General features: G+C 48.5%; 1 protein-coding gene across 2 annotated transcripts in view; it reads left to right on the top strand.

Annotated features, from left to right (window-relative positions):
- The window catches only part of POC5 (POC5 centriolar protein), a 152,577-nt gene that overhangs the window by 109,491 nt on the left and 24,480 nt on the right, over positions 1-18,606 (top strand). For both annotated transcript variants that reach the window (XM_075342287.1, XM_075342294.1), the window contains 3 exons: positions 4,065-4,227; positions 7,804-7,946; positions 17,004-17,114. In XM_075342287.1, the coding sequence (XP_075198402.1) occupies positions 4,065-4,227; positions 7,804-7,946; positions 17,004-17,114 (417 nt within the window). The remainder of the gene's footprint in view (positions 1-4,064; positions 4,228-7,803; positions 7,947-17,003; positions 17,115-18,606) is intronic.

Below are 18,606 nucleotides of genomic sequence, written 5' to 3'. Positions count from 1 at the left end.
GTCCGTCAAGGTAAGGCAGGATAACAATCTAATCAATATTGTACATAATCAGTGTCATGTTATAAGTCTTTACATGAGACAAGTATATTACAGTGTACAAAAATGAAAAAATGTACCTGTATACGGATTGCAAAAAAGAGCAATATGGAACCAGGTCTATATGTAGTATAGCTGAATCAAACTAGTGCATTTGGCACATTAGTCAGCACTATGACAAGGGAGAGGGGGAAAAAGGAGGGGGGGGGCGAGAAAAAAAGGGGGGGGGGGGGTGAGGGATTGTAATCAGATGTAAGTAGGTACTGTGATAATGATATAAGAGGGATGACATCTTACCTTAGCATGCAACTAAATACCTTTGCAGGAAAATGCAGAAAAATTAATCTAAAGGGGAATTCCCTTCCAGCCCTCCAAACAGATTTTTTTCTTTCAACTCCCCCTTGCTCCAAGGCCGCCGCCTTCTCGCAGGCCGTGGCGTCCTAGCAGGCAAACGGAGTGATTGTCCCAGTTCCCGCTCAGGAACGATTCAGAGGTTTTTACTCAAACTCTTCCTAGTTCCAAAAAAGGACGGTATCTTCCGGCCCATCCTGGATCTCAAGCTTCTCAACAAGCATGTCCGGGTGCGGCATTTTCGCATGGAGTCTCTGCGATCAGTCATTGCCTCTATGACCCAAGGGGAGTTCCTGGCGTCCATCGACATCAGAGATGCCTATCTGCATGTGCCAATCGCAGTGTCACATCAGCGTTGGTTACGTTTTGCGATAGGAGAGGATCATTTCCAATTCGTGGCTCTCCCCTACGGGTTAGCCACGGCCCCTCGGGTATTAACCAAGGTCATGGCGGCAGTGATTGCGGTCCTGCACCTCCAGGGGTTAGCAGTGCTTCCTTATCTGGACGACCTTCTGGTCAAGGGTACATCCAGCGCAGACTGTCAGCGGAGTGTTTCGCTCACTCTCACCACCCTAGCCCAATTCGGGTGGATTGTCAATCTTCCCAAATCCACTCTGACTCCGACCCAGAGTCTCGCGTACCTAGGGATGCAGTTCGAGACTTTGCCGGCACTTGTGAAGTTGCCCTTAGACAAACAGCTGTCAGTCCGGTTGGCGGTGCGCTCTCTCCTGAGGCCCCGCCGTTATACTCTCACGCGTCTGATGCAGGTACTGGGTCAAATGGTGGCCTCCATGGAGGCGGTTCCCTTTGCCCAGTTCCATCTGCGTCCTCTGCAGCTGGACATTCTCCGCTGTTGGGACAAGCGGCCTTCCTCCTTACAGAGGTTAGTGGCTCTGTCGCCACGGACCAGGAGCTCTCTTCAGTGGTGGCTTCGACCCCTCTCCCTGTCCCAAGGGCGCTCCTTCCTGACTCCGTCCTGGGTGATTCTCACCACGGATGCCAGCCTATCCGGCTTGGGAGCGGTACATCTCCACCACAGAGCACAGGGCACTTGGACTCCGTCCGAGTCAGCCCTTTCAATCAATGTGCTGGAAACCAGAGCTGTGCTTCTAGCTCTCCTAGCCTTTCACCACCTGTTGGCGGGCAGGCACATTCGAGTCCAGTCAGACAACGCGACAGCGGTTGCCTACATCAATCACCAAGGCGGGACACGCAGCCGCCTGGCAATGTTGGAGGTCCAACGCATTCTTCATTGGGCGGAGGACTCAAAGTCCACCATATCCGCAGTCCACATCCCTGGCGTAGAAAACTGGGAGGCAGATTATCTCAGCCGTCAATCCGTGGACGGTGGCGAGTGGTCCCTGCACCCGGCAGTGTTTCAGTCAACCTGCCGCAAGTGGGGAACTCCGGACGTGGACCTAATGGCATCCCGTCACAACAAGGTTCCGGTTTACGTGGCTCGCTCCCACGATCCTCAGGCCTTCGCCGCGGACGCTCTGGTTCAAGACTGGTCCCAGTTTCGTCTGTCCTACGTGTTTCCCCCTCTAGCTCTCTTGCCCAGGGTCCTGCGCAAGATCAGAATGGAGGGCCGTCGAGTCATCCTCATTGCACCGGACTGGCCCAGGCGAGCTTGGTATCCGGACCTGCTCCAACTGTCCGTGGAGATGCCGTGGCATCTTCCGGACCGTCCAGACCTGCTCTCGCAAGGTCCGTTTTTCCGTCCGAATTCTGCGGCACTCAAATTGACGGCGTGGCTCTTGAGTCCTGGATTTTGACGGCTTCTGGTATTCCTCCTGAAGTCATCTACACTATGACTCGGGCCCGTAAGTCTTCCTCCGTCAAGATCTATGACAGGACTTGGAAAATTTTCCTGTCCTGGTGTCGCTCTTCCGGCCATTCTCCTTGGCCATTCTCGTTGCCGACCCTTCTGTATTTTTTACAGTCCGGTCTGCAGCTAGGACTGTCCCTCAACTCTCTCAAGGGACAAGTCTCAGCTCTATCAGTGCTGTTCCAGCGGCGTCTCGCCCGGCTGGCTCAGGTCCGCACCTTCATGCAAGGTGCGTCTCACATCATTCCGCCTTATCGGCGGCCCTTGGATCCCTGGGACCTTAACTTGGTCCTCACGGTATTGCAGAAACCCCCTTTCGAGCCTCTTAGGGAGGTTTCTTTGTATCGTCTTTCTCAAAAGGTGGCCTTTCTAGTTCCCATAACTTCTCTCAGGAGAGTCTCTGATTTGACTGCGCTCTCCTCGGAGTCACCTTTTTTGTTTTTTCACCAAGACAAGGTAGTTCTCCGTCCGACCCCGGACTTTCTTCCTAAGGTGGTCTCTCCCTTCCACCTTAACCAGGATATTTCCTTGCCTTCCTTCTGTCCGGCCCCTGTTCATCGCTTTGAGAAAGAGCTGCATACTCTAGATCTGGTGCGTGCTCTCCGGATCTATGTGTCTCGCACCGCTGCGCTTAGGCGGTGCACCTCTCTTTTTGTGCTAACCACAGGGCGGCGCAAGGGTCTCTCTGCTTCTAAGCCGACCTTGGCCCATTGGATTAAATCGACCATTTCGGACGCCTACCAGAGTACTCAGGTGCCTCCCCCGCCGGGGATCAAAGCACACTCGACCAGAGCTGTCGGTGCCTCTTGGGCTTTTAGGCACCAGGCTACGGCTCAACAAGTCTGTCAGGCTGCCACTTGAACTAGCCTGCATACCTTTTCGAAGCACTACCAAGTGCATGCTCATGCTTCGGCAGATGGGAGCTTGGGCAGACGCATCCTTCAGGCGGCTGTCGCCCACTTGTGAAGTTAGGCTCCGCCTACTTCTTAGTTTTTTCCTGTTTATTCCCACCCAGGGATAGCTTTGGAACGTCCCATGGTCTGGGTCTCCCAAAGGAACGATAAAGAAAAAGAGAATTTTGTTACTTACCGTAAATTCTTTTTCTTATAGTTCCGTATTGGGAGACCCAGCACCCTCCCTGTTGCCTGTTGGCAGTTTTCTTGTTCCGTGTGTTATCACCGGCTGTTGTCGTGGACAGAGTCTCCGGTTGTTCCGGTTCTTACTCGGTTATACTTGTGGGTGGCTATTCTCCTTCAGCTTTTGCACTAAACTGGCTAGGACTGGCTACCAGGGGGTGTATAAGCTCAGAGGGAGGAGCTACACTTTTTAGTGTAGTACTTTGTGTGTCCTCCGGAGGCAGAAGCTAAACACCCATGGTCTGGGTCTCCCAATACGGAACTATAAGAAAAAGAATTTACGGTAAGTAACAAAATTCTCTTTTTGTTGATGACATTTTGAATGCACAGAGGTACCATGAGGAGATCCTGAGGCCCATTGTTGTGCCATTGATCCACAACGATCACCTTATATTGAAGCATGATAATGCACAGCCCCATGTCTCAAGGGCAAAAACATTTGGTTGTCTCATCAGTATTTTGCACTTATACTGCCTCCGTCTTTATCAAAGGGATCTGCCCCATCCTACAGTGTATCATATTAAAATATATATAATATATATATTTATTAATTGAGTTTGATAGAATCTGGTCAGTGGCGATTTTCTTGCCTTGATTAATGAAATTATTTCTAAGAGTATAACTGTTGTCTTTACATGTTTTTAAAAACAAATGATCGTTCATATGCAATATAAGACACGCAACTGTCACTATTTCCTTTGTGTCATTTTTAGCTGAGCAATGACCTGGAAGAAGCTAGAGCAGAAGTTTCCAGGCTTCATGCAGAGAGGGGGCAATTCGAGGGGTCCATGAAGAAAGCTTTTATGCGCGGTGTCTGTGCATTAAATATGGAGGCTATGTCCATGTTTCAGGGGAGAGACAGTCGAGCAGAGCAAGGTAGGCAACAAAGTGTAAGACATTGTTAGAGAAGTTCCCTTCTTAGAAATGATGCTTTGTACAAATGTTCATGAGATGCAAATTCTGTGAACTATTCCATAAGTTGTAATGGACTTTGTCAAGAAAGCTGCAGCCAAACCTTATTTGAAAGATTTAAAAAAAAAAAAAAAAAAATTGTAATTGCCAAATGCCACAAGAACAGCTGTGTGTGAATCCAGGCTGTAGGAGGACATAATTTTATTTGTGGGAGAAGATGACTTCAGAACTTCAGAAGATGCTTTTTTAAGTAAGCGCTGAAGAAAATGGTGCCTTTTTGAATGCGAAGGACTAAAGGTCCGCACACTATTACAGTTGCGATCAATGTTATTTGCATGCTTGTGGGCGTGACCAGCTTAGTTGGTGGGCATTACACTTGCCTTGGTGGGTGTGGCCCAGTGTTTTCTTCCACACGCTTTGCCTGGTAGTGAGTACCCTTTAACCAGTCATTTTCCGCTGGCTGACTAAGCCCGGACACTCCCCACCGACCAACTGACTCTGTTCCCCGACACTGCAAGCAAGCATGCCCCGATAAGCAGCTGGTTCACTGTAGTATGCGGGAAACACCGGGCCAAGTCCATTAAGCCAGTCATGCCTACTTATTAAGCCAGATACCATACCCACCCACTCTACACACTGCAAGGAATGTATGCCCAAGTTCGACCATGGCAACAAACCTGGCAAATGGTGAGTTGCAAGCAGGCAACGGCCGTTTTGTGCCAGTTGGCTCTCCTGGGTGCTCGTTGAAACACCTCCTGGCACGAAACGGCCATTATCTGGCTTAGCAAGCCTGCTGATACCCTCTCCCCCTTCCTTCGCAGATACCCCGTGGTTGCTGTTTTTTAAAGGTGAAAGGAGTGTCGCTGATCTGTTTGTAGTTTTGATATAACAAATCGTTTCTGCAAATTCACCTCAAAATGCCAGATCTACTGACTACTGCAGTCTCAGAATTATTCGCCGCCTTCCACTGAACAGAATCTCTAAATTTCTGTGGCCTATTTCTATGGTTTTCACCATTTTGGAGACCACTTTTCTTGTGCTTTTGGGTCAGTAGAGGTGTAGGTCTTAGAGGTTAGGTTAGGTTAGGAGAACATCAATGCAACCTGAAACCTCAGTTCTTGTTGCCACTGATTCTTGTTGCTGGTCTTGTGCTGTTACTCAAGATTTTTTTGTTTAGCTTTGAACCAGTTGCATGATATATAAAACATTAAAATCTTAATTCACAATATTAGTATTTACACATTTTAGGTTAAAACTGTCCGCTTCATCAGAATATCCACATCACACAGGCAAGTCAAAGAAACTACATAAAAAGGTGCTAGGTGAACTTAATATCATATTCCATTGGCAAAGGCTTCTAGTTCACGAGTATTCTTCAGTTAGTAAGTGACTGAGAAAGTTAAGAGATCAGTGTCCTGGAAAAACAATGACAAAGACGACACACACACACCTCTTCATGAATCAGGTGTTGGACGAGGGGCTAACGCCTTGAGTGTGCCTCGCTATAAACCCTACAACAGTCCCTACTGCGGTGAGATTTGTGGCATAGCGATTGCCGCTGCTTGTGCTGAATTTGACATGGTGGTCATCCTGCCCTAATGCCACCCACTTTGTCAGAGCTTGGCAAAACTGGCCTCCAGTTGCACCAAAATTTAATGATTTTTCAAAGCTTTTTATGACAACGCACTGGTGTAAAGGCTGTGATGAAGCAGGTCCAGCTTTCACAATTTCATAATAATAGAAGCACACTGGCTGCGCTACCTGGATGTGGCAAAAAAAGGAAACCATCACTGTATTCCTGAGGATGAAAGGTAAATGTAGAAATCGGGTTGTATAGCCACGCTATTGACCAAACGATCATTGTTCCGAATTGGTCAATAGTGCAGCTATACAACCCGATTTCTACATTTACCTTTCATTTGCTATACCCGGGGCTGCAATTTACCTGGACACTATATGCGTTTATAGGGGTTGTGACTGGCACAACTCCTACAGGTGAGTTTGATTTTATTTATTACCCTTCCTTTATCGGGGTAAGACCCTATTTGCGCTTCTTTTCCACAGCTTTGCATACATTGGATTTCTGAGGAGGCAGGTGGACAAAAGCCCTTCAGTGGGAAACCTGGAGTATATAGACTACAATTGCAAATATATAAAGGGATCCAGCACGATCTGAGAGTGGCATGCATCATATAAAAAGTACAAATTGTACTAACTATACTATAATACAAAATGAGATTTTTAGCAAATAATTGATCAATTCTCTGAGCCACCCCTGCAACTTCACGGCAAATCTCAATAGGGAGGTCCTCCTCTTTCATATGTATTTCATGTGCCATGCGGCCTCCTAGATAAAGTTAAAAGCAGAACCATATTGCAGCACACATGCCTGTAACCTGTATATAGCTGCTTCCATGTCCCAAAAAGAGGCAACTGCGGATAAAATGCAGTCCAGGTCCTAACGTGCACAGCAGACGCCACACACGCCAGGACTATATCAGAATTGACCTTCACAGTGCCAGACCAGCAACTATAAATCAAGGCGGCTCAGATCCAAGTATGGTGCTTTATTAGCATTGCCTGTGGAAAAGGGTGAGGCAACTGAATGTGAACAGCTACCAACAGAAGGATTATAATGAAAACCAATGTCAGGCGTGCATGGAATAGGTGGTGGTCAGCCTCCAGACCAATGTAGCATAACTACAACCAATCAAAGAATAGGGAGCCAGCACGATCTGAGAATGGCATGCATGATATAAAAAGTACAAATTCACGGATTTATTCCAACTGTACTATAATAAAAAATGTGATTTTTAGCAAACAATTGTTTTAGCCACCCCTGCCACTTCAAGGCAAGTCTCAATAGGGGGATCCTACTCTATATTATGTATTTCTTGGGCCATGTGGCATCCTAGATAAATAAATTAAAAGCAGAACCATAATGGAGCACACATACCTGTAACCTGTATATAACCGCTTCCATGTCGCAAAAGGCGGCAACTGCGGATAAAAAGCAAATGTATACTGTGTGTGTATATATACTGTATATATAATTATTTTTTATTTATATACTGTGACAGTGTATATATAATTTATTTTTCTTTATATACTGTGACATACTATTAGCAATAGTGAGAGAACCTGTATTTGTCCATTGTAAATATATATTTTTTTATTTATTTTTAGATCTGTCTATTTATTTTGTTACCTCCTATTTAGTCTATGAAATAATTGGATAGAGAAGGTGCATGTATAATACTAATCTGAACACAAGGTGACACTGTAACACAATGCACAAGTTCCTTCTTTCCGCTGCTGAGACAGAGACGTTCCTCATACACATTATATTGGATGAAAATACGAATGTACCGAACCCATGACCAAATATACTATCGATATTCCGATTCATCCTATTCTGCTGTTCATTGCAACACTTTTTTTTTTTTTTTAAGAGCAAAACAACATTTTATCCTATTAGTTTTGTTTTATATATGGTGTTTTGTAGGCATCTACATAGTCATAGTTGTATCTCTTGCACAGATCATCCTCCTAGCAGAGAAGATCCTGGCTGCGGTCCTTACGTATCATTTCAGCAGGTGCCGTCCACTTTTGTTCCTATGAGCTCCTCACAGCACGATCTTCCCTCATCCGTCCATATTCCTGCTGCGACATCAGAGCCAAATGTGAGTAAAAAGTACATTTTGTTCCGTGTACGTCTCATTCTTCTGTACATTAAAGGTATACCTTGGGCGGATGTCATCATAATTTTTTTTTATACATTATCTTGTACTGTATACTGTATGTTGACATATTTATTCATCTATAGGAAAGTGTAGTCGATTTTGCTTTCCAATGCAGAGGGGCACACCAAGTGAATGTTGTTACTGCCTTTCATTGGGGGGGTGGATTAGATACTCCCCCATATATATCTCTGGATAGAGTGTATGTGAGCAGACTTACCCTGGATATATATATTAGGGTTGTAAAAATTAAGGTATAGGTAAAATTGTCCTCTTTCCTGATAGTTGCCATCATTTAATAGATATTTCTTCGGCGCTCCATTGGGAGACCCAGACGATTGGGTGTATAGCACTGCCTCCGGAGGCCACACAAAGCAATTACACTAAAAAGTGTAAGGCCCCTCCCCTTCTGGCTATACACCCCCAGTGGGATCACTGGCTCACCAGTTTTCTGCTTTGTGCGAAGGAGGTCAGACATCCACGCATAGCTCCACGGTTTGTAGTCAGCAGTAGCTGCTGGCTATATCGGATGGAAGAAAAGAGGGCCCATATAGGGCCCCCAGCATGCTCCCTTCTCACCCGCGGTGGTGCTTGTAAGGTTGAGGTACCTATTGCTGGTACAGAGGCTGGAGCCCACATGCTGTTTTCCTTCCACATCCCCTGGAGGGCTCTGTGGAAGTGGGATCTTGCCGGCCCCCAAGCCCTGAGGCCGGGCTCCATCCACAGACCCAGAGAACCTGCTGGATTTGGAGCATGAGTACAGTCAGGGACAAGGCCCTGCATCATTCAGGTACTCTGTGTCCCCGGCAGGCACGGACACTCTCAAGGCTTGCTGAGCGTTATAGTGCGCCGGGGACAGTAGCGCTGTGCGCTGGGGTTAGGTCACTGCAGCTTTGCTGAGTGACGTTACATGTTGGGAACTACTGCGCCGACCGCTCCTGGAGCGGCGGCGCAGCTGCGACTTGTGGTGCGCCGGGGACTTTGCGCCGACCGCGCTTTTACGGCGGCGGCGCTTCTAACTTTAGCCCCCGGCTTCTGCGGCCTAGCGCCGCTTCGTTCCCGCCCCCACCCTGTCAATCAGGGTAGGGGAGAGACGCTGCTCAATTGGCAGCGCCGAGGGCTGGAGCTTTATTTACATGCTCCAGCCCTCTCACTAGGCACAGTGGGAAGCAGGCTTCCCGCTCTTCGTCTGTATACGCCCAGGGCCCGCCCCCCCTCTCCACAAGGACGCCGGCAGCCATTACACATGCAGTCTGGCTGGGGAAAGGCAGCAGGCTCTGGGAGACCCAGACTAAAGGGATTTCGGCGACCACACACCCGCTCCTAAGCGGGCGGTAAGCAGCACTTTAGTGCTGGCCCCACTAGTGCCTCAGTGTTATATTAGTGTACTTTTTTCTTGGTACCATATATATATATATAGTTGCACTGTAAGGTCGCTTCTTGGCTGGACACCCTGTACTGCTCTGAGGAGGCAGCAAAATGTCATCCGCAAAACGCAAGGGTGCCAAGGCACGGGCTGTATACACGGTTTGTACAGCATGTGGGGCTAATCTACCAGCAGGCTCCAATGACCCACATTGTGTGCAATGTTCAGTCCCTGTGCCACTTCGTCAGCCAGAGCCTATGGTGGTAGTGGCCCAGGCAGAGACGCCTGTGAACCCTGCCCCGGTGACGGGGACAGAATTTGCAGTTTTTGCTGATAAGATGTCTGTGACTATGACAAAAATCCTGGAGACCTTGCAGTCCAGGCCAGTTACTCAGACCATGGACACTGCTGTGTCTATGTTCCCCGGTCCCCCTCAGTTGGAACTAATCCGTACTTCAAGGGGGTCTCAAGCATCACAGGCTGAAGTCTCTGACTCAGATGACAGTCCCAGGCAGCCTAAGCGAGCTCGCTGGGAAAGACCCTCGACGTCCTCACACTGCTCAGGGTCTCAGCGAGAAGAGTCTCTCTGTGATGAGACTGAGGACGGTGATCAGGATTCTAATCCTGAGGCCCCTCTCAATCTGGATGCCCCTGATGGTGACGCCATGGTTAATGACCTTATATCGGCAATTAATAGACTGTTGGATATTTCTCCCCCAGCTCCTTCAGCAGAGGAGGCAGCTGCACAGCAGGAGAAGTTCCATTTCCTGTATCCCAAGCGTAAATTAAGTGCTTTTTTGGACCACTCTGACTTCAGAGAATCAATCCAGAAACACGATGCTCATCCAGACAAGCGTTTCTCTAAACGTTCTAAGGATACCCGTTATCCTTTTCCCTCTGAGGTGGCCAAACGCTGGACCCAGTGTCCAAAGGTGGATCCCCCAATTTCCAAGCTTGCGGCTAGATCCATAGTCGCAGTAGAGGATGGCGCTTCACTTAAAGATGCCAACGACAGACAGATGGACCTTTGGTTGAAATCTGTCTATGAAGCTATCGGCGCGTCGTTTGCTCCGGCATTCGCGGCCGTGTGGGCACTCCAAGCTATTTCAGCTGGTTTAGCACAGGTGGATGCTATCATACATCCAGCAGTACCGCAGGTGGCGTCCCTAACTTCGCAAATGTCTGCGTTTGCGACCTATGCTATCAATGCTGTCCTAGAATCTACGAGCCGTACCGCTATGGCGTCCGCCAATTCTGTGGTTTTGCGCAGAGCCTTGTGGTTAAAGGACTGGAAAGCAGATGCTGGTTCCAAAAAATGCTTAACCAGCTTGCCATTATCTAGAGACAGACTGTTTGGTGAGCCATTGGCTGAAATCATAAAACAGTCCAAGGGTAAGGACTCTTCCTTACCACAGCCCAGAGCAAGTAAACCTCAACAGAAAAAGTGGCAGTCGAGGTTTCGGTCCTTTCGAGGCTCGGGCAAGGCCCAATTCTCCTCGTCCAAAAGGACTCAGAAAGAACAAGGGAGCTCAGATTCCTGGCGGGCTCACTCACGCCCCAGGAAAGCAAATGGAGGAACCGCTTCCAAAGCGGCTACCTCATGACTTTCGGCCTCCTCCCTCCGCATCCTCGGTCGGTGGCAGGCTCTCCCGCTTTTGCGACATTTGGCTGTCACAGGTCAAAGACCGGTGGGTAACAGACATTTTGTCTCGCGGGTACAGAATCGAGTTCAGTTCTCGGCCTCCACTTCGGTTCTTCAGAACCTCCCCACACCCCAACCGAGCAGATGCCCTGCTGCAGGCGGTGGACTCTCTAAGAGCAGAAGGAGTCGTGATCCCTGTCCCCCCTCAGGAACGGGGGCGAGGATTTTACTCCAATCTCTTTGTGGTTCCAAAAAAGGACGGCTCCTTCCGTCCTGTTCTGGACCTAAAACTGCTCAACAAGCATGTGAACGCCAGGCGGTTCCGGATGGAATCCCTCCGCTCAGTCATTGCCTCAATGTCTCAAGGAGATTTCCTAGCATCAATAGACATCAAAGATGCTTATCTCCATGTGCCGATTGCTACAGAGCACCAACGCTTTCTACGCTTCGTGATAGGAGACGACCATCTTCAGTTCGTAGCTCTGCCATTTAGTCTGGCGACAGCCCCTCGGGTGTTCACCAAGATCATGGCGGCAGTGGTAGCAGTCTTGCACTCTCACGGACACTCTGTGATCCCTTACTTGGACGATCTACTGGTCAAGGCACCCTCTCAAGAGGCATGCCAACTCAGCCTGAATGTTGCACTGGAGACTCTCCAGGCGTTCGGGTGGATCATCAACTTCCCAAAGTCAAATCTGTCACCGACCCAATCACTAACGTATCTTGGCATGGAGTTTCATACTCTCTCAGCGATAGTGAAGCTTCCGCTGGACAAGCAGCGGTCTCTACAGACTGGGGTGCAGGCTCTCCTTCAAAGTCAGTCGCACTCCTTAAGACGCCTCATGCACTTCCTCGGGAAGATGGTGGCGGCAATAGAGGCGGTTCCGTTTGCGCAGTTTCATCTGCGTCCACTTCAATGGGACATTCTCCGCCAATGGGACGGGAAGTCAACATCCCTGGACAGGAAAGTCTCCCTTTCCCAGACGGCCAAGGACTCTCTGCAGTGGTGGCTCCTTTCCACCTCATTAAGATCAATGTTCTGGAAATCAGAGCAGTGTATCTTGCCCTACTAGCCTTCCAACAGTGGCTGGAAGGGAAGCAGATCCGAATTCAATCGGACAACTCCACAGCGGTGGCATACATCAATCACCAAGGGGGGACACGCAGTCGGCAAGCCTTCCAGGAAGTCCGGCGGATTATGATGTGGGTGGAAGCCACGGCCTCCACCATATCCGCGGTTCACATCCCCGGTGTAGAAAACTGGGAAGCAGACTTCCTCAGTCGCCAGGGCATGGACGCAGGGGAATGGTCCCTTCACCCGGACGTGTTTCAGGAAATCTGTCGCCGATGGGGAAGGCCGGACGTCGACCTAATGGCGTCCCGGCACAACAACAAGGTCCCAACCTTCATGGCACGGTCTCGCGATCAAAGAGCTCTAGCAGCAGACGCCCTAGTGCAAGATTGGTCGCAGTTCCGGCTCCCTTATGTGTTTCCACCTCTGGCACTCTTGCCCAGAGTGCTACGCAAGATCAGATCCGACTGCAGCCGCGTCGTACTCGTCGCTCCAGACTGGCCGAGGAGGGCGTGGTATCCGGATCTGTGGCATCTCACGGTCGGCCAACCGTGGGCACTACCAGACCGACCAGACTTACTGTCCCAAGGGCCGTTTTTCCATCGGAATTCTGCGGCCCTGAACCTGACTGTGTGGCCATTGAGTCCTGGATCCTAGCGTCTTCAGGCTTATCCCAAGGGGTCGTTGCCACCATGAGACAGGCTAGGAAGCCCACGTCTGCTAAGATCTACCACAGAACGTGGAGGATATTCTTATCCTGGTGCTCTGCTCAGGGAGTCTCTCCCTGGCCATTCGCATTGCCTACCTTTCTTTCTTTCCTGCAATCTGGGTTAGAAAAAGGTTTGTCGCTCGGCTCCCTTAAAGGACAAGTCTCGGCGCTATCCGTCTTTTTTCAGAAGCGTCTAGCACGACTTTCTAAGGTGCGCATGTTCCTACAGGGGGTTTGCCATATCGTTCCCCCGTACAAGCGGCCGTTAGATCCATGGGATCTGAACAGGGTACTAGTTGCCCTCCAGAAGCCGCCCTTCGAGCCTCTGAGGGAGGTTTCACTTTCTAGACTATCACAGAAAGTGGCTTTTCTGGTAGCGATCACATCTCTTCGGAGAGTGTCTGAGCTAGCAGCGCTGTCTTCCAAGGCTCCCTTCCTGGTCTTCCACCAGGACAAGGTAGTGCTGCGCCCCATTCAGGAGTTTCTCCCGAAGGTGGTATCCTCTTTTCATCTTAATCAGGATATCTCTTTGCCTTCGTTTTGCCCTCATGCAGTTCATCGGTATGAGAAGGATTTACGTTTGTTAGATCTGGTGAGAGCACTCAGAATCTACATTTCCCGCACGGCGCCCCTGCGCCGTTCGGATGCACTCTTTGTCCTTGTCGCTGGTAAGCGCAAAGGGTCGCAGGCTTCTAAGGCCACCCTGGCTCGATGGATCAAAGAACCAATTCTTGAAGCCTACCGTTCTGCTGGGCTTCCGGTTCCATCAGGGCTGAAGGCCCATTCTACCAGAGCCGTGGGTGCGTCCTGGGCATTGCGACACCAGGCTACGGCTCAACAGGTGTGCCAGGCAGCTACCTGGTCGAGTCTGCACACTTTCACCAAACATTATCAGGTGCATACCTATGCTTCGGCGGACGCCAGCCTAGGTAGAAGAGTCCTGCAGGCGGCAGTTGCCTCCCCGTAGGGGAGGGCTGTCTTCGCAGCTCTAACATGAGGTATTTCTTTACCCACCCAGGGACAGCTTTTGGACGTCCCAATCGTCTGGGTCTCCCAATAGAGCGCCGAAGAAGAAGGGAATTTTGTTACTTACCGTAAATTCCTTTTCTTCTAGCTCCTATTGGGAGACCCAGCACCCGCCCTGTTGTCCTTCGGGACTTTTGGTTGTTTTTCGGGTACACATGTTGTTCATGTTGAACGGTTTTCAGTTCTCCGACGTTACTTCGGAGTGAATTTGTTTAAACCAGTTATTGGCTTTCCTCCTTCTTGCTTTTGCACTAAAACTGGTGAGCCAGTGATCCCACTGGGGGTGTATAGCCAGAAGGGGAGGGGCCTTACACTTTTTAGTGTAATTGCTTTGTGTGGCCTCCGGAGGCAGTGCTATACACCCAATCGTCTGGGTCTCCCAATAGGAGCTAGAAGAAAAGGAATTTACGGTAAGTAACAAAATTCCCTTCTTTTGGTACCATGATAACTGTATAAAAAGATAAGTGCTCAATATCTGCACTTGTACTAGAGAGCAATATTTGATATATTTTATTTAAAGTGAACGGTCAGCAGGTTTTTGCTATGTAATCTGAAGATTGCGGTAAGAGGCTTAAACACAAAATTCAGCTATGTCTTTTATTAAGCTGTGTGCTTTTGTTTACTTTTATAATGAACTGTGGAGTTAGCTTTCTGAGCTCTGCTACATCTAACAACTCTGATTGTGTCACAACTGCTACACTCCATTCAGGGTCTCTTTTTCCAGGGAGCAAAAATCTGGTGACAGATTCTCTTAAAAGGGGTACTTTGCACGCTGCAACATCGCTAGCCAATGATAGCGATGCCGAGCTCGATAGTACCCGCCCCCGTCGCACATGCGATATCTTGTGATAGCTGACGTAGCGAACATTATCACTACGGCAGCTTCACACGCACATACCTGCCCTGCGACGTTGCTCTGACCGGCGACCCGCCTCCTTCCTAAGGGGGCAGGTCGTGCGACGTCACACGGCAGGCGGCCAATAGAAGTGGAGGGGTGTAGATGAGCGGGACGTAAACATCCCGCCCACCTCCTTCCTTTCTCATTGACGGCGGTGGAGGCAGGTAAGGAGATGTTCCTCACTCCTGCGGCTTCACACACAGCGATGTGTGCTGCCGCAGGAACGAGGTACATCATCGTATCTCCTATTGGTGCGACATTATGGAAATGTCCGACACTACACAGATCACCGATTTATGCCGCTTTTGCGATCGTTTATCGGTGCATCTAGGCTTTACACGTTGCGACATCGTTACCGACGCCGGATGTGCGTCACTTTCAATTTGACCCCGACGATATTGCATTTGCGATGTCGCAACGTGCAAAGTACCCCTAAGCCCTTCACGACCTTAGATGTGTGTATATATACATCGTAGGTCATGTAACTGCGGGCTCTGGCGGCGAGCCTCTGGTAATGCCCGCACATGTCTGCTTATCCGATTAGCAGACGGGTGGCTAACAAGTGCGGGGGAATTAGAGATCCACCCACGCCTGCTTACCACACATACCACACAGATCACACTGTCAAATACTGACAGCGCAATTTTAACACCTTTTTAACCCCTTAGATAAAAGTATACATGTACCGACCTGCGGCCTGATACTGACACCTTAGTTTTACCATATAGTGAACAAGGTGATTAAAGGACCCCAAAAACAATCGTGCAATTGCACTTTGTTTTGCAATTTCACCGCACTTGGAATTTTTTTCCCGTGTTCTAGTACATTATATGGTAAAACAAATGATTTAATTCAAAAGTACAACTCGTCCCACAAAAAAACAAGCCCTCATACGGCAAGATTGACGGAAAAATAAAAACGTTATGGCTTTTGGAACAAGGGGAGGAGAACATGGAAAATTGCCAGGGAGTAAAGGGGTTAAAGGGAATGTCAAAGTGTAATCTCCTGCTTGATCTGACAGTATGTGTCCTTTTAAAAAAGACCTTTCACCGTTTTGAGCAAGGTATTCAGCTCTGCGGCCACTATTCCATGATGTGGTCAGATTAACATATCCTTTTTTTATTTTTTTTAATATCTCGTCTCCGTTGCCAAGAGATTGACTTGTAAAGTTTAGGTTAGAATTAATGATGTGAACATCTCTGCCATGAAGTGACACCGCGTAAAACAGAAAAGAGCGGCAGAATTGAGGGGAGCTCTGGGATTTTTACCAACTGTTGAACTCAATTTTTTTTTTTTTTTTTTGTCGTCTTTACAGTGTACCTCCATTTTTATAAGAAAACACTTATAGTGCACTGTTAGTGTTTTTTGCTGATAAGCCACTGCATGGAGCGCCTGAAGTTTGTGCTGCAAGCTACAGTAAAGTAAGCTGCGTCATTCTGCTAGGCTGCCATCTTCAGCGAGTGTCATAGCATTTTCCAGCACTTGTCCCACACTGCAGATAGCAGCCTATCATCAGCAGTACGCTGCTTAGGCTGAGGCCACACGGGATTACTGCGAGTGCTTGCATGACACTCGGCACATGCTCGCAGCACAGCGGGAGCCGAGTGTCATGTGACTGTGGTCCGATCGTGCGATCAGACCACAGATGCGGAGGGGAAGGCTGGCGCTACGGAGGGGAGGGAGGGATTTATCTCCCCATCTACTCCGTTGCCAGCTGATGCGAGTGCAGTGCGATGTTTCTCTTGCCCCATAGACTTGAATGGGTGCGAGTGAAACAAGCTCGCATTCCACCCGCAGCATGCCGCAACTGTTTTCTCCTTAGATTAGTGTAGCCTGCAGCACAGACTTCGGGTCATCCGTACTGTGGGTTATTAGCAAAAATTGCTAATGGAGTGATTGAGAAAAATGGCTGTCCTGCACCATAATAATTTTCTTGTGAAACAAAAGGTACGCTGTAATGTTAGTTAAACGTGTACATTCCTACAATCCGATTGAGTATGACAAATCCAGTTTTTACCCGACTCACTGCTCCAGTGCCTGAAAGGTGCACATCAACATTGATTGTATTTATATTCATAGTATTCATGGGTTTTTGTATTCAGCCTGCAATGTGACGGAAACAATCCTGTGATAGAGAGAGTCTGAATGTTTTGCTGTAGGATTCAGTCCGATTCAGGAAAGTGATGCATATACTGGGTTGTTATAAATGTCATGCTTTCGATACATTCTATTGCTTGTTTTGTCTTTTTTTAATATTAACTTACATTGTTTAATCATTGGTCTCCAGGTTCGATTGCACTTGACGCCTTCAAATTTTGACTCCAAAGATGATGTGAGCCCAACTGTGGTAATATCGGCCACTCCGTCCGGATCAAGCATGCTAGCCGCACAGACACTGGTAATTACAAACCTTGATCTGTGTTTGTACTCTTCCACTGCAAAGCTTGACATTAAACAAGTCAGCTACTGCCCGACGACCCCTTATGAGTCTGAATGTTTGCCCTAGGTTAAATAATATTTATTTATTTATATATTGCTATTAATTCCACAGTGCTTTACATACGTTGGCCCCATTGGGGCTCACAATCTAAGGTCCCTATCAGTATGTTTTTGGATTGTGGGAGGAAACCGGAGAACCCAGAGGAAACCCACACAAACACGGGGAGAACATACAAACTCCTTGTAGATGTTGTTCTTGGTGGGAATTGAACCCAGGACCCCAGCGCTGCAAGGCTGCAGTGCTAACCACTGAGCCTTCCCTCCTGTGCTGGCGCAATTCCAGCAATGTCAGCCACGGATCTACCGGAGCTCATATGAGGTTGTTATATCATGTAAACTCTGCACCTAATCAGTGCCAGCGTCCCTCTCCTCGCCTTCAGAATAATTGAACATCAATAGGAGTTGAGCAGCTGGCCGCAGATCTGACTTTTTCTTGATGTTCAATTCGTCTGAAGAAGCCGGCGCTGATTGGGTATAGGGCTCGCATGATGTAACAACCTCACATGAGCCCAATAGATCGAATACCAACACTACTGTAATGGTGCCAGCACAGGAAATGAGGACTAATGTTTTTATTTTAAAGGGAACCTGTCAAGGTTTTTTTTAGCCTATAAGCTGCGGCCACCACCACCAGGCTCTTATATACAGCATTCTATCATGCTGTATATAAGAGCCCAGGCCGCTGTTTACAACATAAAAAAACACTTTATAACACTCACCTAAACTGTTGCGCTGCAGTGGATTTGAGTCAGATTGGCGTCTCCGTTGTCCAATGCCGGCGCCGCCTCTTTCGGCCATCTTCATCCTCCTTCTTCTGTAGCCAGGGTGCAGGACGCGTCTACGTCATCCACACTCGCCGGCATTTAGGTCCTGCACAGGCGCACTTTGGCCCTGAGCAAGGCAGATCAAAGTATTGTAGTGCGCCTGTGCGGGACCGGCGAGTGTGTATGACGTTGACACATCATGCACACAGGCTTCAGAAAGAGGACGAAGATGACCGAAAGAGGAGGCGCTGGCATCGGACAACGGAGACGCCCATATGGCCCAACTCCACTGCAGTGCGACTGTTAGGCGAGTATTTTAAAGTGTTTTTTATGTTCTACACAGCGGCCTGGGCTCTTATGTACAACATGTTAGAATGCTGTATATAAGAGCCCGGTGGTGGTGGCCGCAGCTTATAGGCCGAAAAACCGGTGACCGGTTCTCTTTAACGGCAACAAACAGTCAGAATCAGAGGGGATATCTGAGTACTGGACAACCACTTTAATCTATAAGGCTGAGCTATGGAAAACTCTGACATGGATTTTAGTGGTTACCTTTTAGGTAAAGAATTGCACTAAGGCCTCATTCAGACTTACGTGTGGTGTCCATTTTTCCCCACAGATCCACCC

This window comes from Anomaloglossus baeobatrachus, chromosome 1, assembly GCF_048569485.1.
Source record: "Anomaloglossus baeobatrachus isolate aAnoBae1 chromosome 1, aAnoBae1.hap1, whole genome shotgun sequence".
Lineage (NCBI taxonomy): Eukaryota > Metazoa > Chordata > Amphibia > Anura > Aromobatidae > Anomaloglossus > Anomaloglossus baeobatrachus.
The sequence above is the reverse complement of the archived record's forward strand: the minus strand, read 5'-3'. Positions and strand labels throughout refer to the sequence as shown.